General features: G+C 65.4%; 1 protein-coding gene across 2 annotated transcripts in view; it reads right to left on the bottom strand.

Moving 5' to 3' along the window:
• Prex1 (phosphatidylinositol-3,4,5-trisphosphate dependent Rac exchange factor 1) overlaps nt 1-25,905 on the bottom strand; it is a 127,264-nt gene that overhangs the window by 50,142 nt on the left and 51,217 nt on the right. For both annotated transcript variants that reach the window (XM_026390934.2, XM_077799630.1), the window contains exons 2-6: nt 24,270-24,341; nt 21,623-21,745; nt 15,143-15,247; nt 9,594-9,695; nt 4,946-5,107 (exon numbers count right to left, since the gene is read on the bottom strand). In XM_026390934.2, the coding sequence (XP_026246719.2) occupies nt 4,946-5,107; nt 9,594-9,695; nt 15,143-15,247; nt 21,623-21,745; nt 24,270-24,341 (564 nt within the window). The remainder of the gene's footprint in view (nt 1-4,945; nt 5,108-9,593; nt 9,696-15,142; nt 15,248-21,622; nt 21,746-24,269; nt 24,342-25,905) is intronic.

Here is a 25,905-nt window from a genome sequence, read left to right as displayed (position 1 = left end):
GACGGACACCAGCACACTCTGGTGGGAGCTTCCACCTGCGGGCGAGCAGCACAGCCGGGAGGGGCTGGGAGACTGAGGGAGCTCAGTGCTCAAGGGGGCCCACTGGGGCGCTGGGCTGGGCGCCTGCTCACCGACAGCTCGTCCCGTCTCCCCACAGGAGTGCCACCTGCATAAGCATATGCCACTGTATGCCCAGCACCCACAACTCCCCAGTACACAGGAGGTGCTCAGAAAGGGCTTGCAGAGCAGATGAACACGGCACGGACACCACCAGGCCCAGCGTGGTGTGGGCAGTCACTCTAGCCACAGCTGTGCGTGGGGACGGGCATGGACGCTGGACCCTGCCAGCCCTCCCTGCTGAGTGAGGGGAGCGTGAAGCTTCCTGCACATCGGGAGGCCCAGGTGGCGTGGCTGGGGACGGCGGGGGGAGCGAGCTGGCCTTGGACAGGCTGAGGGAGGGACGGGCGGGAGCAGCTGGGAGGAGTCCTCAGCCGGACCGAGGGGCTTGTGGAGCCCCAGAAGAGCGGCCAGAGCAGAGAGCCGTGGGCTGCGTGGGGCAGCGGGAAAGGCCCGTGGACACAGGAGGCCAGCTGAGGGCCCGGGTCCTGGCCCTCCTCCTGTCCCCTGGGAGTGCCCACCACAGCCTCCCTTGCACCAGGCACGGTCACGTGATGGTGCAGGCCAGGGGCCTCCTTTCCAAGGCCGGCAGCCCTGGGGCAGGAGGGGGTGGCAGTGGGGCTGGAGGGACCCGCCCTCCAACCTCTGCAGCTCCCTGGGGCCAGCACCTGTCCCCCAGCTGTCACCAGGTGGACAGCAGGGCCCTGACGTCGAGGCTCTGGAATATGCTGCAAAGGGCCTGTGGCAGGCCAGCGGGCTCCACCAAGGGAGGGACGAGAGACCTCACCGTCCCTGCCTGGAGACGAGCCGCGGAGAGAGGGCCACTCAGACTCCCCAGGCACGCGCTCAACCAGGAACCGACGGGAGCTGGAGTCAGGGAGACCTGCTGACCCGGGACCCTGAGACCCCGTCGGGGAACGGGCTCTACACAGCCAGCCACAGGCTCCCCACTGCTGGGTGGTCAGGCTCCCCATGCCCGGGGCCAGCCAGGTGCAGCAAACCCACTCACAGGGGTGCCAGAGACCACTGTCCTGGGACACCACTGGCTCGTGGTCGAGGCTGTGGGTCCAGGACGGGGCCGGTGGGCTCCTACCCTTGGGGGGGGGGCACACGGCCCTGGGCACAGGCACCCTGCAGCCTGATCTGTTTCCCTGAGTTTTTATTTTGATTTTTTAATTGACTTGCAGTACTGGGGATTGAGCCCAGGGGCACCTCACCCCTCACTTATGTCCCCAGCCCTTTTAATCTTTTATCTCAAGACAAGGTCTGCCCAGGCCAGCCTTGAACTTGCCACCGTCCCGCCTCAGCCCCCTGGTCATGGGGATCACAGGCCTCGTCGCACGGGGCCTGCAGGCGGGTCTCTGATGGTCCCCAGCGAGGGAGGCGCCTGCTGCAGACTCAGAGCTGCTGCGGAGGCCCTGGGACCCGTCCTCACCAACAGGAAGGGACCAGGCTCCGTCAACTGCCGCGGCCAGCACAGGGCAGCCAGCAGCCTCCTCCTTGCCCTGCCCTGCCCACTCACCCTGCTGGGTCCCTTCCAGGCTCCAGAGGGCCTGGTACCTGGCCCACACAGCCCCAGGGTCATGCAGCCCTGGCCCTGCCCCTGTGGCCAAGGCTACCTCGGGGGCCTGAGAGAAGAGCGCTCGGCTCAGGACGCTGCCTCGCGGCCTGGCCAAAGGCATCAGCACAGCGCCCTCCCGGCCGGGTGCCCCTGCCAGCCCTGCAGTCCCCCTGGGAGGCTGAGCCCAGGCACAGCTGCTCCTAAGGGTCCAATACGCAGGTGGGGCCCAGCGCCAAGGTGCCCCCCGGTCAGGGCAACACCCATCCCAGAGGCCTCCCCCGACACACGGCCCCAACCGAGCTGCACCGCCACATTGGGTGATGAGCAGGCCGGAGGCCCAGGCGGAGGCCAGCGTGGCCCCTGGTGAAGTGGGGATGAGCATGAGCAGCTGTCCCCAGCCCTCACAGCCTCGTCCTGCACCTGGTTCCCTCCTCCCCATCCAAGCTGGCCAGCCGACTGCCCCCTGCCCGGGGCGTCCAGGGCCAGCTAGGACGCTTCCCTCTCACCGAGAACACGTGTGTCCCCTTGGTCACCGTGAGCCTCCTGCGAAGGTCCCTCCCCGGGGCCTGCACTTGGGGGCCCTTCTGCAGGGGTGGCCCGGGGCAGCAGCCCAGGCCACGCTCGGGAGGCGCTCACCCAGGAAGGGGCCCACGCACCAGCCCCACACCCAGCCGAGCCAGGGCACGCGCTCCCCACACCCAGCTCGGCCCCGGCCACCTGTAAGGGAGGCCCCCGCTGCCCAGGGCCTCCAGAGGAGGAAGCCAGGTGGGGAGCCCCGGGTGGGGCCTGCTCCTCCCAGGGACCACAACCCGCTTCCACTTCCTCGCCGGTCAGTACCGGGGACTGGGGACAGGCAGCTGGGTTCAATGAGGCCAGTCTCACGACTAAAAGGGGCAGCGGCTCAGGAAGGGGCCAGCGAATCAGTGACGGAGAGCAAACCGACCCAGCCCACACCAACCAGAGGACGGTGGCCGGGAGGGACCCCCGGGCTCCAGCCGGCCAGATCCCAGGAGCACCCACCCACCTAACCAGAGCAGCACGAGGGCAGGGGCAGACAGCAGGGCGTCACCGGAGCTACAGCCGGCCAGGCTGTCCCCAGGCAGGACCAGGCACCGGCAGGCACCACTGCTCGCAGCTTGGCCAGCCAGCAGGACCCGTCCAGGCGCACCTGCGCCTTCGCGACTCCCCTGAGGAACCCTCCTACCTGCAGAAAGCCCCTCCGTGTCTCCAAGGAGCACTCGCCCCCTCGCTCCCTCGCCCCCCTCGCCCCCTCGCCCCCCTCAGAGCGACGCGAGAGTCACCTCAGAGACACCGCTCAGAGGAGCACCCGGGAGGAAAGGGCCCAGGGCGGTCTGTAGGGCACAGATCTGGGCCTCAGAACCAAGTCCCTGGCCTCACTGTCCACATCCGGAAGACCAGGACAGTAACAGTACCGTCCCTGTAGCATTGGGAGCATGCAGTCGGTGCTCAATACTGGAGCAGTTCTCACTGAGGTCAAGTGCCTTCCTACCTGGACCCAGAAGCAGTGACCACACAAGGGCCCCTGAGCCCCCGAGGGCGGATTTTCAGGGGCAGGAAGGGCTTGAGGCTTTCTCTCCTGTCTCCTCAGGTTCCCGTGATGCTTCTGGAAATCACCTTGCCCTGGCTTCCAAGGAGCCCGCCCAATGTCCCTGCACTGGGGCCCACTGAGAAAGTGGCCAGGAGACTCTTGATCTTCCAGAAAGACCGTCACTTCCCCCCTTTTTGACATGAGTGTCCGGTAGGTTAGGTATGCTGCTCTTTTTACCTTGGCTGTCAGGAAGCTCAAAGCCCAAACAGACAGCGTCTTAAATGAAACAACTCTATTTGTTCCTGAAAGTGGCCATGTGACCCACTCTTGGCCAATGAGATGAAAGGAGAATTTTTTTCTGTGTCTTTTGAAAAATACTTTCTCCCACGGGGGCCTCTCGCTGCCCAGGCCAGGCCACCTCCTCCAGCTTTGAACCCACAACCTCCATAGAGCCACACGGGAAAGAGCAGGGCGCTCTCAGAGCTCGGGCTCTGACACCACGAGGCCGAGGCGAATCCTCAGAAAGGTGTGCCGATGGCCAACCTGAGCAGCGGCCGGTCAGCGGCAGGGAGCAGAGCGGAGAGAGGCATCATGGGCAGGGAGGGCGGGGGTCAGTCACTGAAGGGCCAGAGAGCCGAATACAGGAGACCCGCAGGACACCCAGGTCCCAAGGGCACGGCTGGAGGGGGGGGGGCTGCTGTCCCCCCCCTGCAGGGTGTGAAGCAATCAGAGCCCCGCCTGTCCGTGTGGCACTCACAGGGACGCTGCCCAGGCGCGTCTGGACACCCGGCAGGGCCAACCTGCAAAGCTGTCCCAGGCCTGGGGTGCCCACTGCCACCCCGACTCCAGGAGCTGGGACCTGGGCCCTTGGCTGGCGCCGCCCCAGCAGCCTTGGCCGCGTGGTCACACCAACAGCAGCGGTGGCCCCCACCCTCCAGAGCTCAAGAGCTGGGTCAGATCTCAGCCGAACCCCAAACCACACCCCAAACCCAAGCTGCAAGGGAGTCTGGGAAAGGGGCTCTGTCTTCCACCCTCCCCGGCAGAAGGCCAGCAGGAGGGCAGGGCCACGCAGGTGCCAGGGCGGAACCCGCTGCCCCACACACGGCCGACCCCCGCCGTGCCGCGGCGCCCGGCTGCCCCAGTGCAGGAAGGAACACTAGGGCCCTCACACAGCAAGAGCCACCAGCCGGGGACCCCAGGGCCTGCAGAGCCAGAGGCCTCGCCCAGAGCCTGGCCCATGCCTGACCCCCGCTCGACTGGGCTGACCAGCACCCCCAGTCCCCCACAGCCTCCAGGAACTTCCCATCATGCGAGGAAGGCCGGGTGGAGGTCCCGGGAACCGCGGGACAGCACCACGGAGCACCGCCACACGGCAGCTGAAGACGAGGCTCTGGAGTCACCAGCAGGAAGTGGCCAGCCAGAGCCCTGTCCTGCAGTGGACCCTGGCTCCAGGCCCACAGGTAAGTGGGGAGCTGGGGGCTGCGAAGGACCAGAGGCTCAGCAGCTGCTGCCATGGGGACACTCACATCCAGCGTCACCAGTTTTTCAAGAGAAACTTCTGACCTGAATTACTTGGATTTAATGGGGGAAAAGCTGAGCAGTTTTCTTATAAACATTATGGAAGAGAAGCAGAACACGGGGCCAGCCTGCCCGGGCTCCGGTTCACCCTGCAGCTGTGCCCACCGGCCCCTCCAGGCAGGACCCGCCGCCGCACGCACCTCCCAGCCCTCGATGTGGGACTGCAGCTGCTCCAGGGCTTCCAGCTTCTCCATCTGCCGCTTGGTCTCGTTGATGTTGGTGCACACCGTCTTCATGGCCTGCAGGGCGCTCTGCACCGCCGGGTGGTCGGGGTGCTTGCCCGGGGTCCTCTTGGCCAGCTCCTGGGCAGGGCAGAGGCAGGAGGGAGACGTCAGTGGGGGCCTAGCGGGACCCGTGTGACCTGGGCTGGGAAGTCACTCGTGCACTCCTATAAAGGCCACCAAGCACCTCCTCGAGGTGCAGAGAGGCAGAGAGCTGGGGTCTGGAGATGAACCTCCTCGCCTGGTGGACGGCACGTCCCAGTGGAGCAGAGTCATGGACAGAACCCAGCTCCAAGCAGGGACACACACAAGACCAGGCAGACCAGGGTTTGGGGCAGGTGACTTCAAACAGGGAGGTCGGGGAGACCCTGGAGGAGCTCACATCCGAGCAGCCACGGGCTGAAGTGAGGGGGACCTATAGTAATATGAGGGAGGAGTGTCAGGGCAGAGGGACCAGCACGTGCAAGGGGCCTGGGGCAGGGGCACGAGTGGTATAAAACAAGCACAGCGAGGAGCCAGCGCCTCTGGAGGAGGAAAGACAGACACAGAGACAGGAGAAGGACAGGTCACGGAGGTGGCCACGGATCCTGCCCCAGCCCCAGTTTTCTTAGTGAAATGGGCATGAAACATGTCTTGGGGCTGGGGATGCAGCTCGGTGGCGCAGGGTTTGCCCAGCATGCACGAGGCCCGGGTTCCATCCCCAGCGCCGCAAGACACCCCTGGCCTAGGGGACTCAAGATGGGCGTGAGGCTCACCCCAGCCACCCGCCCCTCTGCCAGCTCAGCCCCCACCTCAGGCACAGGCTGGGACGCGCAGGACGCCAGGCCAGTCTTGATCACAGGCGGGGCACTGCCGGGCATGGGGGGGACTTGGGCAGGGACGTGCCAGGCCTCAGAGACGGGGCAAGAGCGTCAGGCCCCTCCCCCTGCCAGCCCGCCCGCCCGCCCCTGGACAGCACCAGCACAGGAAGTTCCCTTCAGCAAGTGCCCAGACGCGGGCCCAGCCTGACCACCGCCCCCCTCTGTCTCTGGAAGGCCAGGCGCCATCCCTGCAGACCAGCTCTCTCGGGTCGGGTCTGCCCTGCTCTTGGGGGAGCCCCTGGGAGCTGGGGCCAGCCCCGGCCCTCCTGAGCCTCAGCTTCCCCACCGAACACCAGCAACAAGGACGCTGGCGATGACGGTGGCGAAGGCTTCACCCGGGGCTCGAGGCAGGTCCCGCTGTGACCTCCCCGAGCAGCCACAGAGCGCAGGCCCAGCGAGAGGACAGGGCCTCCGAGGAGAAAGACGGGGGGGTGGACTGGGACATCGGCAGGGGCGAACCAGACACTACGGAAAGCACCGCATGCATACAGCAAGTGCTCAACACACGCAGCTCTCAGCACCCCTGGTGTCTGTGAGGAGACCTGCACCACGAGCCCCTGTCGCCCCGCAGGGCTCCTGCGGAACACGCACTGCAAAGCCCCGGCCACTTGCCGCCCCTGGGCCGCCCAGAAATGAGCCCTGCTTCCCTGAGGACCGGCCCCTTCCCCAGCCCAGACGCCTGTGCCCAGGACCCGGGGTCCACTGAGCTCCTGCCCAGGCCCAGGGCTCTGTCCGTGGGAGGGGAGGCGGAGGCACCCACAGGGGAGCACACAAACTCCTGCCACCCAGCGACCGTCACGTGACCCCGCCAGGTGGGTCAGCTGTCCAAGGTCACACAGCAGATCGTGAGTCCAACCAGTCCGGCCCCAGAGTTGGCCTTTTGAGTCCCTGTGCTGTTTACCACCTTTTAAACGTTTCCTAGAAAGGCCTTCCTCTCAAATCAACGCCTGCCTCAGGCACTCGGCATGGAGGGCGACTAGCACCTATTGACGTGAGTAATGAGTCATTTATGTGGTTGGTGAGAGTGGGGGGGGGCTGCAGAACGCGGGGGAGGGGGAGGGATGTGCCGGGGGTACAGGGGGGAGGGACATGCGGGGGTGCAGGGGAGGGGGGAGGGACGTGCGGGGGGCGAGGAGGGAGGGATGTGCAGAGGTACAGGCAGGGACGTCAGTGTCCTCTGCGTGAGTTTTCTTGTCCATTAACTGGTGACAGTTTGTTCATTCATCAGCTTTTACTGGGCACCTGTGATCTGCCAGGGGTCATTGTAAGTCCTGTCTGTGACGGTGACTCCGGGGCTGTGCCTGCCACCCCTGCACAGCAGGAGCCCAGCAAGAGCCAGTGCCTTTGGGGAACAAGGGGCCTGGTGCCGGCCCGTGCCCAGGGCCATCTGTGCGCCAGAGGTGTCACCAGGCCTGAGTCACTTCCGAGAAATGCTGATGGGAACCCTCGGGGCCCGGGAATGCCGGCGCCTCCTGGGCTGGCCGAGGGGCCTCCGTAGAAGGTTCCGGCTGTTCCTGGGCGACGCTCAGGCGCTGCAGGGCTGCTCCCTCCCCACCGGCTCCTGGGCCCTGCGTCCACACCACCCGGGCTCCAGGGCCCACAGGACAGCTGCGGTGTGGTGCCCGGGAGGGGACAGGCGGTCCAGCTCAGCTGCTCAGGCTCATGGGGCGTGTGACAGGGAGGAGAGGCGGTCTGCTGACGCACACCTCCCGCTGTGGGTGCCAGGGACCAGGACACTGCGCAGTGCTGGGAGGCAGGGGGCGTGCGTGTCGCCACAGGGGACTGTCCTGCTGCCCTGCTGGACAGGCATGCCCAGCACGCCTGTCCCCCCCCCATAAACAGCTGGAGGCGGAGGGCCAGCAGGAACCAAACAGTGAACACCCCTCGGTGGCCCTGGGTGGCAGCTGGTGGCCACAGGTCATCCGGTCCAGGTTTTGATCCCAGGAAAGCAGCAGACGAGCCACAGAGCCATGAAACACAGGCCACCTGTCCCCTGGGCCTGACAGGGAACTGAGCTCTGCACCCCGACACCCAGGACCCTGGCCACCAATGGCCCCAACAGGCCTGTGCCTGAGGTGGGCGGGGTCTAAAGGAGCCCGTCCATGGCCTCCCCGGCTCCCGCCATGAGGCCGAGGCAGCGGCTCCCTCCCACCCACCTCATCCCCAAAACGGGGCTCGCCGCAGGGTCCACCTCGCGGGCTGCGCCCACCTGGACCCATCACAACAACCTTGAAGCCCTGTTGACGGAACCCTGGGTGACCACAAGACACTGACACAGGCCACGGCGTGGCCTCTCCAGGTCACGGCGTGGCCTCTCCAGGTCACAGGGTCACGGCAGGGCTGGAACCACACCCAGAGGCCTCTGCTGCGAAGCCCGGCTCCGGCCCCGGGGCAGCCCAGTGTCTCTGTGAGGACCGGGTGTCGACCCTCAGCTCCGCTGGCCACAGCTGGCTTCTGCTCTTTGTCCTGTTTATGACCCTTTACAAATGTGACGCCACGCTTCGCTCACGGCCAGCAACCCAGGCCCCGCGGCTGGCTCTGGGGGCGGCGGGCTGCCCATCACGCCCCGCAGCATGGCCACCTCAAGGTGGAAGAGACACCGAGTGTGTCTGGAGAAGCAGCTCTGCGGGCCGTCCTGGTCCCCGCGCCACCAACACCCAGGTGCCACCGGAGCTTCTGAGCCGCGGCAGGTCACTGCCAGGGCCCAGAGCAGCGGCCAGAACCACCACAGACCTCCCTCTCGTTCCCCCAGGGACGGTGAGCAGCCAAGGACGGGGCCAGAGGCGGCACCGGAGAGCCACACAGCACAGGCCTGGTCCCCACAGAGCTGAGGGCCACGGGGCCTGGGCCAGCTCCGAGGCCCGAGCCCGACTTTCTCCATCAGGGACACGTTCAAGGTCTCGCTGGCTCCCTCCCCCTCACCTTCCAGCATACGGAGCCAGGGTCCCACGGGCACCAGGGTCCCACGGGCACCAGGGTCCCAGAGGGGGCACCAGGGTCCCGCGGGGGGCACCAGGGTCCCGGGGGGGCACCAGGGTCCCAGAGGGGGCACCAGGGTCCCAGGGGGGGCACCAGGGTCCCAGAGGGGGCACCAGGGTCCCGGGGGGGCACCAGGGTCCCAGAGGGGGCACCAGGGTCCCAGGGGGGGCACCAGGGTCCCAGAGGGGGCACCAGGGTCCCAAGGGCACCAGGGTCCCATAGGCACCAGGGTCCCGGAGGGGGGCACCAGGGTCCCAGAGGGGGGCACCAGGATCCCAGAGGGGGCACCAGGGTCCCAGAGGGGGGCACCAGCCCAGAACCTGCCAAGCAGGGAGCCCAGGAAGCGTCGTCAGACACAGGCCCTCAGGACAGGCCCTCGGGACAGGGCCAGGACCATGGCAGCTGTGCAGGGCTGAGACAGCAGACGGTGGACCACTGTCCCTCAGCTCTGATCTGCCCCAGGGTCTCCGACACCCAGAACCAAGCCTCCGATCTCCCAGGCAAGCAGAAGGCCTGAGCCTGGCCTGCAGGACCCAGGCCGGACCAGTTGCTGGGCAGGGCAGGACACGCAGGCCGTGGACGGTGGTTGGCTGCCAACCCAGCCCCTGTGCCTCCTCTTTCCCTGCTTCCCAGGAACAGAGCTTGGTGAAGGGCCCTTGTGCCCAGTCCTGGGCTGGGCGCCACCCCTCCTCCCTCTGGGAAGCCGTGGCTGGAAGGGCGCGGCTCACCTTGAGCAGCAGCGGGTACTTGCAGATCCGCTGGATGGGAGACAGCAGGTAGCCCTCCAGGGGGATGTCCGTGGTCTTCCGGCCTCCCAGCAGCATACAGCTCTGCAAAGGAACAGAGACCCTCGTTAACTCACCAAGGGCAGCACAGGGCCGGGTGCCCTCACGTTCCCAAGGAATCACAAAGCAGCGCCGAGAAAGAAAATTCATGACCCCAGGAGAGGTGAGGCCTCACGGGGGTGGTGGACCATGGGCCCCGTCCTGCTGCCCCTGGCTGGAAGTCTCGTAGAGCACATCCACTGCCGCCTCCTCTGGCCGCTTCCAAACATGGAGGCAGAGGCCAGCGGCTGCAGAAGAGACCAAACCGTTGGGAGACCTGAGACGTCGCTACTGGCCCTCTGCAGAGAAGCCGGCTGAGTCCTGGGGAAGGGAGACTTCACCACACACGTACCAGGGGACAGGGGACAGGGGCCCAGACCGGCCAAATGGCCTCGTTCCAAAGAGCAAGAACTGAGAGGCGCCCTGGCTGGCTCCCAGCTGGAAGGTAGGGACACTTGCCCCTCTGTGGACGTCGGGCCGCCAGGGACTCACACGGCCCAAAGCGCACCCCACACGGCCACGTGGTGACCCCAGAAGCGCACCCCACAGGGCCATGTGGTGACCCCAGAAGCGCACCCCACACGGCCACGTGGTGACCCCAGGAGCACACCCCACAGGGCCACGTGGTGACCCCAGGAGCACACCCCACAGGGCCACGTGGTGACCCCAGGAGCGCACCCCACAGGGCCACGTGGTGACCCCAGGAGCGCACCCCACACGGCCACGTGGTGACCCCAGGAGCGCACCCCACACGGCCACGTGGTGACCCCAGGAGCGCACCCCACACGGCCACGTGGTGACCCCAGGAGCGCACCCCACAGGGCCACGTGGTGACCCCAGAAGCGCACCCCACAGGGCCACGTGGTGACCCCAGAAGCGCACCCCACACGGCCACGTGGTGACCCCAGGAGTGCACCCCACACGGCCACGTGGTGACCCCAGGAGTGCACCCCACAGGGCCACGTGGGGAGCCCCGGCAGCGCACCCTGGGCAGCAGAGGAAGAGCAGAGGCTGCATGCGCCACGATCCCCTCCCCACAGCTAGGGACGTGGGCACTGCTGGCCAGGGCGGGGCCTCCCGGGAGCCCAGCAGGCCCAGGGCTCCGGCCCTGCCCACTGAGCCCTGCCCACTGAGACTTGCTCTTCCCGTGTCTGGAGTTTGGGAGGTTCAGCCTGTCATACAGGTCACCCCGTCAGTCACCCCAGAACCAGCGGGCCACAGAGGTGGCACCGAGCAGGCAGCCGACGAGGGCCCTGGGCTTGGAACCTCGATGCTGCTTCCCAGCCCCCACCTGGACTCCCGGGCCAGGACCCCCTCCTCCTGGGTCCCCCTGTAGGCCACCATTCCACCCAACCATCGTCACCCTCGAGGGACTATCCTCTCCTGGGGGGAGGGGGCTCCAACCTAAGGCCATTTTTTGGGTGGTGGGAGCCTGAATTATAATGTCTACAGTGGACGGTCTCGGGTCCCCAAGGCTCAGCCATGCACAGTGGACACACGTGGACAGGCCGCCTGCACTCCTCCCTGAGCGGCTCAGCCCTCCTCTTCCGCACCTCCCCACAGACTGGCAGAGGACAGATCCTGGGATGGGGTCCCCCATCATCCTTCACCTGTCTGTTCATGGGTGCTGAGCCTGGGCACCCACCCAAGCGCAGGGAACTGCCCAGCAAACAAATGCCCGCGTACGGTTAAGGGAAGATAAGGCCAGAGAACCACATGGCGGCCACTGTGCCTGGCTTCACGCACAGGGAGCCTGGGGACCAGTGGCACTGGGGAAGCCTGGCACAGACACGGGCCCAGGCACCCGCGCTGCCCCACCTCCCTGCAGCACCCACGGTGTCTCCTCCTTGGAGGGGCGGCTCTGCCACCCAGGTCCCTGGTGGCTGGGCCGCTCTGCTCCCGCCACCGTGTCTGCCCCAGCACAGACGGGGACCCGGGCCGCGGTGGGGAGGTGCCAGGCCCACGCTGCCCACACTCAGGCCTTTGTCCTCTGAGCCAGCGCTGGCCACCAGCTGCCCTGGTGACGTCAGTTCCAGGCAGGGGGCAGGGAGCCCGGGCAGGGGCTCTTTCCAACAGACCAGGGCTGGCTGCAGAAGGCCGGTCTCCGTCCAGGACCAAGGCGTCCCCACAGGACCGTCCGGCCACAGCTCACACCCCCCTTCGTTTAAAAGGGAGAGGAGCCTCGCACACACAGTGCCACCCCACTCTCCAGAATGACCTGAGAGAGGTCCAGGTGAGGGGGCCACTTCGAGGCCACCCTGGCCCCTCCCTCCCCTCCACACACCACCCGACCCGGCCTCGAACGCCACTGCACACCGCACACTCGGACGGGCTTCCACGCCACCTCTGGCTCTGGCCGCCTGCCCGACGCCCCGCCTGGACGGCCAAGGGACAGCCACAGGACAGTCACGGAACAGCCACGGGAAGCCACAGCCCTTTTCTTTTCCTGTTTTTGGCACTGGCACTGGACCCAGGGGCGCTCTGTCACTGGGCTACCCCCGGCCCCCTTTTGCACTTTGAGACAGGCCTCGCTAAGTTGCTGAGGCTGGCCTCAAACTCTCCCTCCTGCCTCCGCCTAAGCTGCTGGGGTCAAAGGCGTGGCCACCTCACCTGGCCTGTCACAGCACCTGAACCTGACCCACCCTCAGCGGAGTGTGCGCCCCCTGGGCAGGGCCGGCCCCGCCCCGCGGCCCACCTAGCCGCCTCCTCCAGGCCCCAGAGCAGCACAGGCCTTCACACTGTGGGGACCCAACTGTCCCCACGGCCTGTTCTCAGCCACTGCTCCAGCAGCCCTCAGTGGTTTTGAGTGGTGATCCCCAAAATGCCGCGTCCCCCAGAACCTTAGGATGGGGCCTGATTTGGTGAATAGGATCTTGACAGGTGTGATTACTATCACGAGGACTGGGGGGACCCTGAATCCATGACTCTGTCCTTACAGGGAGGAGGGGGGCACAGAGAAGAAGCCCCGAGAGGGCCCCGTGCCGTCCCGCGGCCGCAGCTCACGGCGGGAGTCGACGAAACGGCCAGAGCCCAAGCCGATTCGGGAGAGTCCGCAGGGAAAAACCGACCGTGGCTGAGAGGGACAGCCAGGTCACCCCGGGGCCCAGAGGGCAGACTGGAGGAGCCTGAGGAACCTCTGCTGCAGGAACGTCCCAACCGTGGGCTCCGCGGTGGCCCCTGGGGGCAGACAGGTGTGGTGTCCCCCCTGCAAGGACACTCACTGTGCCTGAAGCAGCTCAGTGAAAAGGTTTCTCAGGGCTGGGCTGGGGCTAGGGCAGGGCCCTTGTCTAACATGGGAGGCCCTGGGTTCGACTCTCAACCCAGAACATAAATAAATGAATAAAATAAAGGCCCATCAGCATACACACACACACACACACACACACACACACACACACAGAAAACGAAGTTTTCAAAACTCTCAGGCTCTCCAAGGACCAAGTGGCTGCCGTTGCTGGTTTTCCCTCTCTGTCTCCTCCGGCTCTTTGCTCCACTGCCCGGGCCTTGCTGCTGTTCCTCGAGCACACGCCCACCTCAGGGCCTTTGCACCTGCAGCCTCCAGGTCACCCTGCCCCCTCACTTAACCCACATCTCTGCTTAAACATGAGCTGAGACAGTTTCTCCAAAGAGCGACCTAGACAGCAGCACGTCCCAACTCCCTCAAGATACCCCGCCACCCCCGCCCGCTTCACGCCCTCCAGAGAACTTCATACCCCGCGACCTATCACCTGCACCCCCCGGAAGGTGGCCCTCGCCTGGCCCTGTTCACTGTGGCAGTCACAGGACTTAGAATGACCCCAGGCAGATCACAGGTGCCCAGTAAGAAGCTGATGAGCGAACAAACTGTCACCAGTTAATGGACAAGAAAACTCATGCAGAGGACACTGGCGTCCCTGCCTGCCACTCAGTGTGCCCAAGCAGAGAGCCAGATTCTGTGGTCCCCGAGGCTTTGACACCTGACGACAGGCGAGTGACAGCTCTTCTGCAGGTGGCCGAGAGCTGGAGACGGGAGAGGAAGAGACAGATGGCACGGCGCTGGCACCTCGCGTCCTCCCCTGCCCGCAGGCCTGGCCCAGCTGCCGTCAGAAAGAGCATCTGGCCCACCAGGAAGGGGACAGCAGGGACCAAGGGACAGCAGGGACCGAGGGGGGGCTCCTTCCTCAGCCTGGCCTCCTGGCACCCTCCTGCCTCGCAGGCCCTGAGTGGCCAGGGGAATGCTCGGGGGCGGGAGGCTGAGCTGGGAGCTCCCCGGCTGGGCAGTGGGGCGGGGCAAGGCGGTGCTGCCCGAAGTGGACAGGCGGGGCAGAAAGGTGGCCCCTGCGTCCTGTGCTGCAGGGAGGGCCCAGCTCTGCAGTCAGCACCGAGTGTTTGATGAACCCAAGTGCAGACAGGGGCTGTGGCAGGCACAGGGCAGGAGGGGGACACGTCAGCTCGCGCAGGCCACGTGCCTGGGACAGAAGGAAACAGCCACCACCTGCCCCCCAGACACTGTCCGGGCCCAGGCCAGGCCAGACCCCTCGCCCCAGGGGCGAATGTTCTGAAGCAGAATCCTGGAGATGCGCTAGGGAGGCTGCGCCCGGGGACTGTGATGACGCGGCTGCTCCCTGGGGGCCCGGGGCACAGTCCCCACCACGCCCAGGTCTGAACTCACTGCAGCTGATCAAAGCCAGCTCGGGGGCTGGGTGGGGCTCAGGGGCAGAGCGCTTGCCTGGCCGGTGTGAGGCCCTGGGTTCGATTCTCAGCACCAAAAAATATGAATAAAATAAAGGTCCATTGACAACTGAGAAATAAGATGAACTAAACAGCACAGGAGGGCATCATGAATGGAGAGAGGACTTAGAGGCCAAAGACCTGACTGGACCTCGGATGAGCTAAGTCACCTTCCAAGCATGAAGTTTAGAAAGCCCCTTAGTACTGTGGGGTCACAGAAGTCCCCCTGAAGATAACGAAGAGAAGAGTGGAGTCTGAGTCTTGAGCACATCCCGGCGATGAGATCTGACACCTGGGCTCAGCTGCACCTGAAGCCCCTCAGGTCTTGACCTTCTTAGAAAACTGCACAGGTGAACCCATTATCTTTCTTGTCACTTTGCTCAGCCAATTTTATTTAAATTTTCTTTCAATCATAAGCAAATGACCCTAATGATACCAATGATACTAGTAGTATTATTCTATGACGTCATTACCATTATTAACCATGACTGCCGCCATTTTTATTGGGAGCTGGCAGAGCTGACCGCCTGCGGCCTGATTTTGCAGATGAAGTTTTACTGGAACCTGGTCGGGCTCATCCCCTTCCAGGCTGTTATGGCACCTCAGTATTTATGGCCACTGGGCATGAGCCGAGTCTTGATGGGACCTCTGGGATGGACAAGGCCTCCCACTGGCCACGAGAAGAGCCTCCCATGCCCGCCCCACCCAGGAGCCCTGCGGGGGACAGCCCGGGGCACACTCACCAGGAGGAAGGCGCGGGCGGCGGGGGCCTTGTTGAGCTCCACTAGCAGCCGCAGGGCCTTCTCGTGGTTGCTGCAGTACTCCTCATAGACGCAGAACTTGTCCTTCTGCAAGGCAAGGACACGGCCTGAGGGCACAGGCCAGGAGGGAGGCGCCCGGGGGTGCCGCTGGCCAGGAGCCTACAGGGCAGCACTGCGGGGACGAGGGCCACGCGGGCCCCAGTCCTGCACCCAGCAGTCCCTCCAGAAGGCTCAGCCCCGGGGTCGGGGACAGAGAGAGCAGAGCCCCGCACGGCACCCGCACAGAGGCATCCTGGGTGACGAGGCCACGGGCACCCCCAGGCTTTCAGGACGGCCGTGCTGCTCTCCCTCCCTCCACAACAGCCTCACGGGGACACGGGGACCCGGGGACACACGGGAAAGCCAAGGGCAGGCCTCTGGCCCCGGGGTCTCCAAGCTCCGGACACAGCAGAACCAGGACGCAGCTGCCCTGACCCCAGTGCCAGCTCCAGCTCCAACCCCCAGCTTGGGGTAGGGACGGGAGCCAAGGCCAACACCCAGGGGACGTGGGCAGGCCACAAACCCAGACTGGGCACTGCGGCAGGACACTGTGAACCCCCCGCACACCGCCTAGGAAAAGCAGCTCCCCCTCCACGGCACGGTGTCCCATAAGAGGACAAAGCAGAGGCCGGCCCTCGGCCGCTGCAGGACTGGACAACACACGTAAAACGAGCAGGGGGTCCCCGGCCACAGGGAGCCCGTGACCCTCCGAACAGTCCACAAGCACAGCCACAAATGGACAAACAGGTCGTCAGTGAGACGCACAGACACGGGCACGCAGCGCACACCCAGGGACCGTCCATGACCTGAGGCCCCAGGCTCTGTCACACCCTCACAGCGGTGCAGAGACCCACCGAGCCACAGAGCCACCGCCTCGCCCGGCCTCCACCGCCTCGCCCGGTCCGCACAGCCCCCAAGCCCTGCAAACACACGGGCAGGAAGAGGGCCGGCACCCGCAGTGCCCAAGCTGACCATCCCTGTTTCCATTGGCCTCAAATGAGCCTCAAGGCAGGAGAATCCCGAGTTGGAGGTCAGCCTTGGCAACTCAGCAAGACTCTCAAAAAAGCAAAAAAATGGGCCGGGGGCAGTGGCCTGCGCCTGTCATCCCAGCAGCTCAGGAGGCTGGGGCAGGAGGATCACGAGTTCAAAGCCAGCCTCAGCAATTTAGCGAGGCCCTGAGCAACTCAGTGAGACCCTGTCTCTAATAAAACACAAAACAGGGCTGGGGACGTGACTCAGTGGCCGAGTGCCACCAAGTTCAATCCCTGGTACCAAAAAAAAAAAAAAAAGCAAAAAGGACTGGGGTGCATCATCCTGCGTGTCAGCGTCACCAGTGTTACTTCAGGAAATTCATCATCCCCCAGTGAACCGATGTGGGGCAGGGCAGGGCAGTGGGCGGGCAGATTCTGATGGCTAACTTGGCACTTTCTGAGAGGCAGAGTCCGGAGGAAGTGGCTGGGCAGACGTGAGGCCTGGGGAGGCCGGGGAAGAAGCGGGCAGATGGAGGCTGCGGGCCTGGACCACATGCTGATATCTCAGCCGTGCACCGTCCATCTCCCCCAGGCCTGGAGGCCGCGAGCCCCCCAGGGGCAGGCCTACACCTGCTGTGGCCCCTGCTGAGCAGCAGTGGAGACTCATGAGCCGGGCAGAGAGCAGGCATCACGGTGTTTGATGAGTGAAAACAGGAAAGCAGGAGGAACTGAGAGAGGCCTGTGGCTCCCAAACCAGCTCCACCTTCTGCCCAGACTGGCCCACCTCCCCCAGGCATGAGAGGTGAGCATGTGACCAGGCCTAGCCGGTCAGAGCTGCCTGTCCTGGCAACAGCGGCCATGTGGCTAGGCTGGGCCAGTGGACACCCTGGCCAGAACCAGGGCCCCTGGTGCAACTACTGGAAAGAGAAGCTCTGACTGAACTGTTGCCGCTAAGGTGACAGCGGCAGCCCAGAGCCACCAAGGACCACCTTGGACACCACGGGAGGCATGCACCTGCCCATCACCACTGCCCTCCTTGAACACTCTATTGATGTTTGCCAAAAGAAGTTCCTGTCCAGAGCTATCCGAGTTGGTGTGCTTGGTCTAAATGAAGACAGTCCTGATTTGGGTACATCTTCAAAGAGGGGAGAAGTGAATCACACAGACCCGAGACCCAACTTCAGTAAAGTGACAGTCTCCCCGTCTACCTCCACGGGTACCACAATGGGGCCAGGCCAGCAAGCAGGGACGAGTCTGTTTATTCTCACATGTCCCCAGTGGGCAGCGCTGGCTGGAACGTTGCTGGTGGACTCTGGAGCCCAGGGAGCCGAGGGACCATGTGCAGCACCCGATCGTGATGGCTGCCACAGCAGCTCTGAGAGCCACGAGCGCCTGGCGCCGTCCCTCAGCCCGCGGAGAGGGCAGGCCAGGCCCGAGCTGGAAAGCTGGCTGCAGCTGACCATGACAGCCCCTCGAAAGCCTGCCGGTCCAGCACCCCGTGTCCTTCCACGGAGCCTGACCAGGGCCCCCGGGGCCTGCAGATCTGGAAGTGCTGCTGGGACTCTGTTCCGCTCTCTCCCAGGCCCCAGTGGGCTCCAGGTGACACGCAGTTCCGTGCCCAGGTGTGGGTGTGGGTCTGGGGTGTAAAGGCAACATGGACCACCTCCAGCTGGGGACGGCCAGGGGAGGGGAGCTGTCCCCCAGGGAGGGCACGAGGATGGCAGCTGTGAGCTGTCCCCCAGGGAGGGCACCAGGATGTCAGCTGTGAGCTGTCCCCTAGGAAGGGCACGAGGATGGCAGCTGTGGTTGCTGCTGCCCACAGTGTTCAGGGGGTGACCATCTGTTCCAAGCCACTCAAGTCTGAGGCTCGAGGAGGGAAGAGCAGGCTGTGGACTCCCACAGGAGGAGAGGCAGGGTAAGGGGGCAGGGTCACTGGGGCGGGGTCACTCTGCAGGTCTCCTTGGCCTGCCACGCCCCATCCAGGAGGAGGCCGCTTCCTCCTGAGCTGGAGATGCCCAGTGGAGTCCTGCCATGGGGACAAGACACAGGCTCCCTGCCTCGGCCACAAAGCCCTGGGGGACCTGACCCCAGGGCGCCCCACTCCAGCCCCCAGGCTCCCAGCTGCAGGCCCTCCCTCCCTGCCCCCACTCAGGCTTCTGCCCTCCCTCGCTCCTCTCGATCTGGAACACCACCCCCAGGAAGGCCCTCCCTCCAGCCAGAACGCAGGACGCGTGGCCACACCTGACCGCAGGGGCTCACTGACCGAGGGGCACCGCGCACTGACCAGCCACCGCGTGGAGGCGTGTTCCGTGGTGCCCTGAACGTCCCCGTGGCCTCGGGGAGCTGCGTTTGTGTTTGCAAAGTCTAGCAAGCCCGACCCCAGCCTCCAGATTCAAGGTGGGGTCAGCCTCTCCTGGCCACATCTGCATGGCCACCTGAATGACCTGTTAATGCGCCCTCAGCTCTCGGCCTGTGAGCCTCCTGCAGCCAAGAACAAGTCCGTCTCATCCAGGCCAGACACCCAGAGTGGGCACAGTGCCCGGAGGCCGGCAGGTGCCTGCTGTGCGTCTCAGGAGACGTGGAAAACCGACTGCAGAGCAGGATGCCTCAGCCCTAACCCAGCCCCGAGGCTCCGCGGCTCTGGAACCTGGCCTGTGCCCTCTCCCCCGGGCCTCGGGTTCCTCACCTAGAAACAGGTCGTTACAGCACCTGCCCTGAGGGGCTGTTGGGAAGTTTTAATGAGCTAATGTGCCAACTACTCAGCACAGCACCCAGCACAAAGAAAGGGCCGCTCAGTGCTCATCCGTGATGGACTCAGGAGTTAGTGGCCAGGCTGGCGGGTAAGGAGGTGAGGGCATCTCCCCACCCCCTGGCCAGGGCTGGCACCGGGCGGGTCTGGGAGCCGGGCCCTCTTCTCTGGACAGCCTGTCTGGAGCTCTGTTCCAGCCCGAGCTGTGCCCTCCCCACCCCGAGGCTGGCCGTGCAGAGGGGGCTGGGGCCGGGGGCACGGCCCCCCTGCGGAGGCTGCTGTGCTGTTCCAGGCAGCCCTCACCCTTGAGGGCAGAGGCACGTCCCCCCCAGAGTGGGGTGGTGGCAGCCAAGTCCCCTCCAGGCCACAGACAGCCATGGGCATGAGGCTCACGCCTGTCCCTCGCCCGGTCACGTGGGGAGCCCGCCACCTTGATGCACCTGGGCACAACCTGAGGCCTCGTCCCAGGGCCTCCAGAGCCACTGAGGCCGTGGGAGCCGGAGCAGCCTCACCCCGGGCCACTGTCCGGGCCACCTGCACGTGACTCTCCAGGTTCCAGAACAGCCCACAAGCTGCTTTCAAAACCCCGAGACGGTGACTCAACCCAGCCGCCCCGGCACGGAACGGGAAGAGGGGGCGAGGCTCCTCGTTTTAAATTGAGGATGATTTAGAACCGGAAACACTGACTCAGGCCGAGAAGGCCGGCTCCCTCCCAGGATCCACCTAGCCAAGGAGGCCCTGAGTGGGCACGGGCAGGTTCCCACCGTCCCCGGGGCCTCCACCTGAGGACGCAGGGCGCAGGCCTCCGGCTGAGGGCGTGGGCAGGCCCCGCAGATGTGGTGCTGGGCTCCGATCCCGCAGGTGTCACAGCAAGAGCCACCCACTTCCCGTTCCCGGGGACGGTGCTCAGCTCCCCTTTAAGTCTTACCTGCCTCATCCCCAAAGAACAGCCCGGGGCTCGGGGAGGGCAGACACGGCCACGTCACTGGGACCTGTGGCCCGGCTCTGGCCCAGCCACTTGACACCTGGCTCCTGCTTCCTGGGGTGGGAGTGCCACCTTAAGGGCAGCGGGAAGGGCTGACAGAGAAGGGGCCCGAGGGCACTCACACCCTGAGACCAGTGGGAAGGGGCTGGAGTGTTCCAGAACAGCGAGGAGGAGCCAGTGTGGCTGGTCAGGGAGGGCCCTGAGCGGTGAGGGGACTCCATCTAGGAGAGGGGCAAGGAGGCCGGGGGCGCCGGGGGACCCCGTCTTGGCCCTGAGCGTCCGTCCCGGCCTGGGGCATCCGTCCTATCTCAGGGTGTCTGTCCCAGCCCCGGGTACCCGTCCTCCTGTCTGGGGCTCACAGCAGCTTGGTCAGGCAGAAGGACAGGCCACTGAGGTTGGGGACTCCTGTGAAATCCCCGAGGCCTGGGTGTGGCCCAGCAGCCCGCGGCCCGGGGACTCTGCAGCTGCGCCCAGAGAAGCTCAGGAGAGGCTCCAGGGAGCAGAGAGCCCAGGATCACAGGGACACGGTGACCCCAGAGCCCGACATGGGTGAGGACACACTGCCGGGGCCACCTCGCTCGACCACCTGCACGGCGTGTCACCGTCCCGGGGGACAGAGGGGGACACAGGCAGTGAGAGGGGAAGTCTCGAGGGCCACAGAGCAGGGAGCAGCAGGGCCGGGCTGCGTCCCGGGAGCCAGGAGGGTCGCACACCTCCACCTCCACGGCTGGCGAGCAGGCCCTCGGCAGCACGGGTCTCACGGGTCTCCACGGGGGTCTGGGCAGGCGGGCGGGGTGCCACGCGAACTCCCTCCTCCCTCCCCAGGAATCCCAGGGAGTGGCGGGGAGGACAGCTGAGCGCCCCAGCAGGGACCCGAGGGTCCTGTGAGCCCTCAGTGTGGGCCCGAGACCGGGCAGGAGACGAGCCCCGCCCCATTCCTGCTCAAGTCAGCTACTCCACTCTCAGCCGGGCCACCATGTCACGGCCAAGCCCAATGCCACCTCCTCCAATGCCCTCCCCCAGCTGCCACTCACAGGACCCAGGCTCAGGGCTGGCCAGCTCCCAGGGCTTCACCTCAAGTGACTCCTCCCTGCCCCCCAGCCTGGGCAGCAGGACCCTCGCTCCCTGTGCTGGACAGTGGGAGACAGAGGCCTCAGGGTGCGGTGACACCGCGGTCCCTGGCTGGTCAGCACTGAAGGGACGTGAGCCTCGGCTGCTGGCCCCAGAGGGACGAACCCTCATGCTTTCCCCAGAAGGTGACCCAGCCCTGCATGCCACGCACCACAGCACACAGGACAGGAGGTATGGAGAGCTGAGCCTGCGGCTGCCCAGCCCCACAGTGCCCAGGAGGACCGCCCAGCCCCTCTGACCTGTGGGCCAAGCAGCACTAGGCACCTGGTGCCCTTCTGGCCAGGGGGTGGCCAAGCCTGGTTCAAACCCAGTGTGTCTGGGCCAATCTGTGCTCTCGGCCGCTGGCTGCCTCTGTTGGCCACTCTGTGGCAAAGGGGCTCTCAGCCAGCTGGCTCTGGGACCTCAGGGCACAGCCACTCAGCAAGAGGCCACATCCCTCAGGAAGTAGAGAGGGGCCACCCGCTGCCCACTGTGCCTGGGAGGAGCAGCCACCACGGCCCCCCTCCCCGACGGGCCTGCAGGGGCGCCGGCCAGGGGTGCTGGGCAGGGTCCGCACTGGGCAGGGTGCGCACTGGGCAGGTACTCACGAATCTGAGGAACACGTTGCCGAGCTCATGCTGAGACTGCGGCTCCGGGTGCAGGCAGCGCTCCAGGGCGGCCAGGAAGTCCTTGTGCACCTCCAGGATGTCCTCGATGTTGGAGAAGAGGATCTGCGAGCAAGCAGAGGCCCTGCGTCAGCAGGGCCCAGGGCAAGCTACGCGCCCCAGGAGACAGCGCTCCGGGCACCGGAGTCTGCAGGGAGACGGGAGCTCTCCCGCTGGCCCGGCCGCCCCGAGAAGGTGGGTGCGAGCAGGCAGCCTGTGTGCATGGGCAGAGACCGGCCCAGAGCTAAGGTCGTCATGGTCATCATGGTCACGTCACGGTCACGTCATGTCAGCCAGCTCACCCCCAGCCTGCGGGTGAGGGACCAGCACCCCAGCGCCATGTGCCAGCAAGCCCCAGGGGCAAGGGTGCCACCCTGGCCCGTCACGCCCACATGCCAGTGCGTGCCAGCCCCAGGACTGAGCGGCACGTGTCCACACCAACACGGGGAGGAAACGCGGTCTGGACACCCCACGTGGGGCCGCCTGCTCCCTCACCTCCACCCAGAGGGTCCAATGCAACCTGACCCAGTAATTCCACACTGTAAAATGTAGCCTTTCAGTCATTTCCAGCTGGAGGACTTTTGCCCCCCAGGAGACAGACATCTGGCACGTCTGGGGACGTTTTGGGCTGTCACAAACTGTGGGACAGAGAGGAGAGTGCTACTGGTGTTTGCAGTCACAAAGCAGGCATGCCACTGTGGGGCACAGAACAGAGACGTTCAGGCACCAGTGTCCACAGTGCCCAGACGGGAGTCTGGGGGCTCAGCCAAGTGACGGTGCTGCAGCCTCACTGGCATTAACAAAAAAATTGGAACAAATATCCACCTGTAGGAACCAGTTAATCACATTATAGTAAGATACATTCCACAGGCAGGAATACTATGCACCTGGAAAAAGAACCTATGGACACATACACACACAGAATCCCATCGTATGCTCATATAGATTTTAAGTGTGTGGCAGCGAGGGGAATCCAGGTGCCGAACAGGATCCATTAGGGGCCTGTTTGTGTAAAACAGCACCAAAAATGGCCCCTCCTACCTATGCTGGTGGGAACAGAGGCTTTTTAGGTGGTGATATAAACTGGCAACTGTGGAGGTCTCCGGAAAGGACCAGGAAAGGTCTTCCTGATCTCAACTTCACAAATTCCATTTCCTTCTGTTTACTGCACAAGTGTCTTTGTCAGTTTAGTGCTGAGCAAGCAGGGTGCTCCCTCGGCTCAAACCCCAGCTCGGAAATGAGCACAGGTGGCAGTCCTGCTCCCTCCGGCATTTTCTGAGCACCTACTGTGTGCCGGGCTCAGAGGCCCAGAGGATACGGCAGGGAGCAGAGGAGTCCCACCCCCATGGTGGGGGTGCCCGGGAAGTGGCTGTGGCAGCCCCAGCCCGCAGTGCCGGGTCCCTCCAGCGCATCCGCTCACGGGCTGACCCCACTCCTAAGGCCCTCGGTGACTGTAAGGAAGGGCTGGAGCGTGGACCCAAAGGACATGAGAAACGTCCACCCGAAAGCCGCCTGCACAGTCACGACAGCCAGCAACTGCAACAGCGCACACCCAACCTGGAGGGGGCTGTATGAAGTATTACAGAGCCATGAAAAGTCACGGGCCCCACGCAGACCCAGGACAGCTCCCAGGCGACGTGAAGGCAAGACCCGGACCCGCAAGGACAGGCGACGCCAACCGATGGCGTCAGGGGCCAGTGTGCACTGAGAGGGAGGGCTGTGTAGAGGGACAGGGTGCTCCTGCCTTCGTCTGGGCCGGTGGCACTCATCCTGGGCCTCCACTGCAGGGCGGTTCGCCCTCACGGAGAGCAGGGTCTTCACACTCGACCTGCCCCATCCCGGAGACGGGACGTGAAGTCACCACCGCGGGCCACAGACGGACCCAACCCGCCGTGCTCAGCAGTGTGCCGAGGAGCAGGCTAAGGAGGGGACCTAGAGAGGGACCCCAACACCCCCCAGCCGTCCCCGGGCCACCGTGAGCCTCAGCTCCCCTAGGCACAACGTGATCTCAGAGCCATCGAGGTCCCCGTCCAGTCGAGCAGGGACACCTGGAGGGGGCGGGCATCTTCCTTGGCCACGTGGCTGGGACCTCAGATGCCCACGGTCCCCTCAGACCAGGGCCTTACCGTCCCAGGGACTGCGCAGCGGCTTCCCAGAGGGCAAGGTCACGTCAGCGCCAGGCCGGCGGGAGGCCCGGTGCCACACAGAAGGCCACTGATCCCCTCCTCGGCTTCCTGAGCCTCTGCCAGGACAGAGCTGCCTGACCACTCCCCGGCCCCGGCCCCCGCTGCCCAGCCCGGGCGGGAGGCAGCTGCAGGATCCGGGCTCCCAGGGCCCTTGGGAAAGGACTTTCCGCTGGTCGGAGCCGGCGCCAGACCCAGGCAGCTGGGGGACGGGGGCCGCGGAGCCAAGGAGGGTCCCGCACTGGAGCAGGACCCAGCCAGCCGCTCACAGCCCCGGGAGTCCTCCAGGGACATGGGAGAAGGCTGGGGAGCACCAAGCCAGGGCCAGCAGGTGACCTGCCCTCCCAGCATGGCCAGCAGCAGGGCCCTCCACGGGGGGGGGGGGGGGGGGCAGCTCTGCGTCCCACCTTGACGTTCTCGTCCGTGAGCCCCTTCTCCACGGAGTCCGCCGCGTTCTGCCGGATGCGGTGCAGGAAGGCCTGTGGAGACAACGATAGTCAGCGCCGGGAGGGACGGGCTGACTCCCCAGGGCCCACGAGGCAATGGCCCAGGGACGGGGAAACTGGCTCTGCTGACACCCGAGCCAGGGACGCCCCCCACCCTGCACCAGCTGCACCCTCCGTGGGGGCCTGAAGAGACCCAAGAGAATGACACGGCCAGCTCCCCCTCACTGCCCCCACAGTCCCCGGAGGGCGACCGTTCACCTCCCCTCATGTCTCGTCCTTTTTCCTAAGCAACTTAACCCTCAAACCGTAACACAGTCGCTCAGAAGTCAGGAGCACAAACCCGAAAACAGGAAAAGGCTCTTTCCCAGCCGGCCCACCCCATGTCCCCACCGCCACCGCCCCCGCGTCCCCACCGCCACCACCGCCACCTGCCTGCTGCCCCCACGTCCCACTCCAGCGTCCTGCCCCTGCCACCCCCATGCGAATCTCAGCCAGGGGCTTCTCAGGGCCTCCAGAATCTGCGAACCCCACGTGTACAGGTGCATATAGGGTGGGCCGGTGCACATGGGGGGTGGGCTGGGTGCACACAGGGCGGGCCAGGTGCATGCAGGGTGGGCCAGGTGCACGGGGTGTGCACACAGCAACTCTCGCATCTGCTCCTTCTACCCCCAGGGGAGAGAGCAGGGTGCACAGGACGGCGACCGCCACCCCTCGCTGGAGCACCCTCCGACCTCAGACAGGGCCCCTCGTCCTCCTGCGTGGGTGGACCACGGTCCTTCTGCAGCACTGTCCTGGGGCTCAGCACAGAGAAATCACCTCCCTCCTCCGCGAGGCGCAATGTCTGATGATTAAGAGGAGGGACAGGGGACAAGCAGGCACAAGCCCACCTGAGGGAGCTGCCACCTGTCCGCTCCTAGAGGGCGCAGTCGGGGGCAGAGGCTCAGGGCCACCGTGTTCTGGTTGCTCTATTCTGTTTGGCTTTTCCTGGGGAGTGAGCCCACCCCCCAAGCCCTTTCTGGTTTTCGCTTTGAGACGGTCTCACGGGGTTGCTGAGGGTCTCACTGCGTTGCTGAGGCTGGCCTCAAACCTGCGATCCTCCTGCCTCGGGCTCCTGAGTCTCTGGGACCCCAGGTGTGCGCCACGGCACCCGGCTGCCATCTGGATACCTTATAGCTGAGCCTCCCAGCTCGGGGTGTGGGGGAGAGCAGCCCCATTCCTGGGGGAACAGGATCTCAGGGGTGATGCAGAGCAGGGAACCAGGCAGAGGGGTGCCGTGTGCCATTGAGAGGTGACCCTGGCCTGGCCCTGGGGGGGTGTGGGACAGAGCCAGCGGGGAGGGGCTGAAGGTGGGGAGGGAGGGGGCGAGGTGGCCCCGAAGGAGAACAGGGCTGTCACCAGCGGCTTGCACCTGCTCGCCCCAGCTCAGCCCTGGGCCTGGGCCGGGTCAACCAGGCAACAGTCCCATGGAGACCTGGGGAGAGGGAGTCCAAGGACTTGTGCCACCCCAGGCCACCGTGAGCTGAGCGGGCCTGGCAGCTGGTCACAGCCCCTGGGACCCAGAGGGAACCACCCCTGCGAACAGGGGGCCTCCTGCCAC

Source organism: Urocitellus parryii, chromosome 6, assembly GCF_045843805.1.
Source record: "Urocitellus parryii isolate mUroPar1 chromosome 6, mUroPar1.hap1, whole genome shotgun sequence".
NCBI lineage: Eukaryota > Metazoa > Chordata > Mammalia > Rodentia > Sciuridae > Urocitellus > Urocitellus parryii.
The sequence above is the reverse complement of the archived record's forward strand: the minus strand, read 5'-3'. Positions and strand labels throughout refer to the sequence as shown.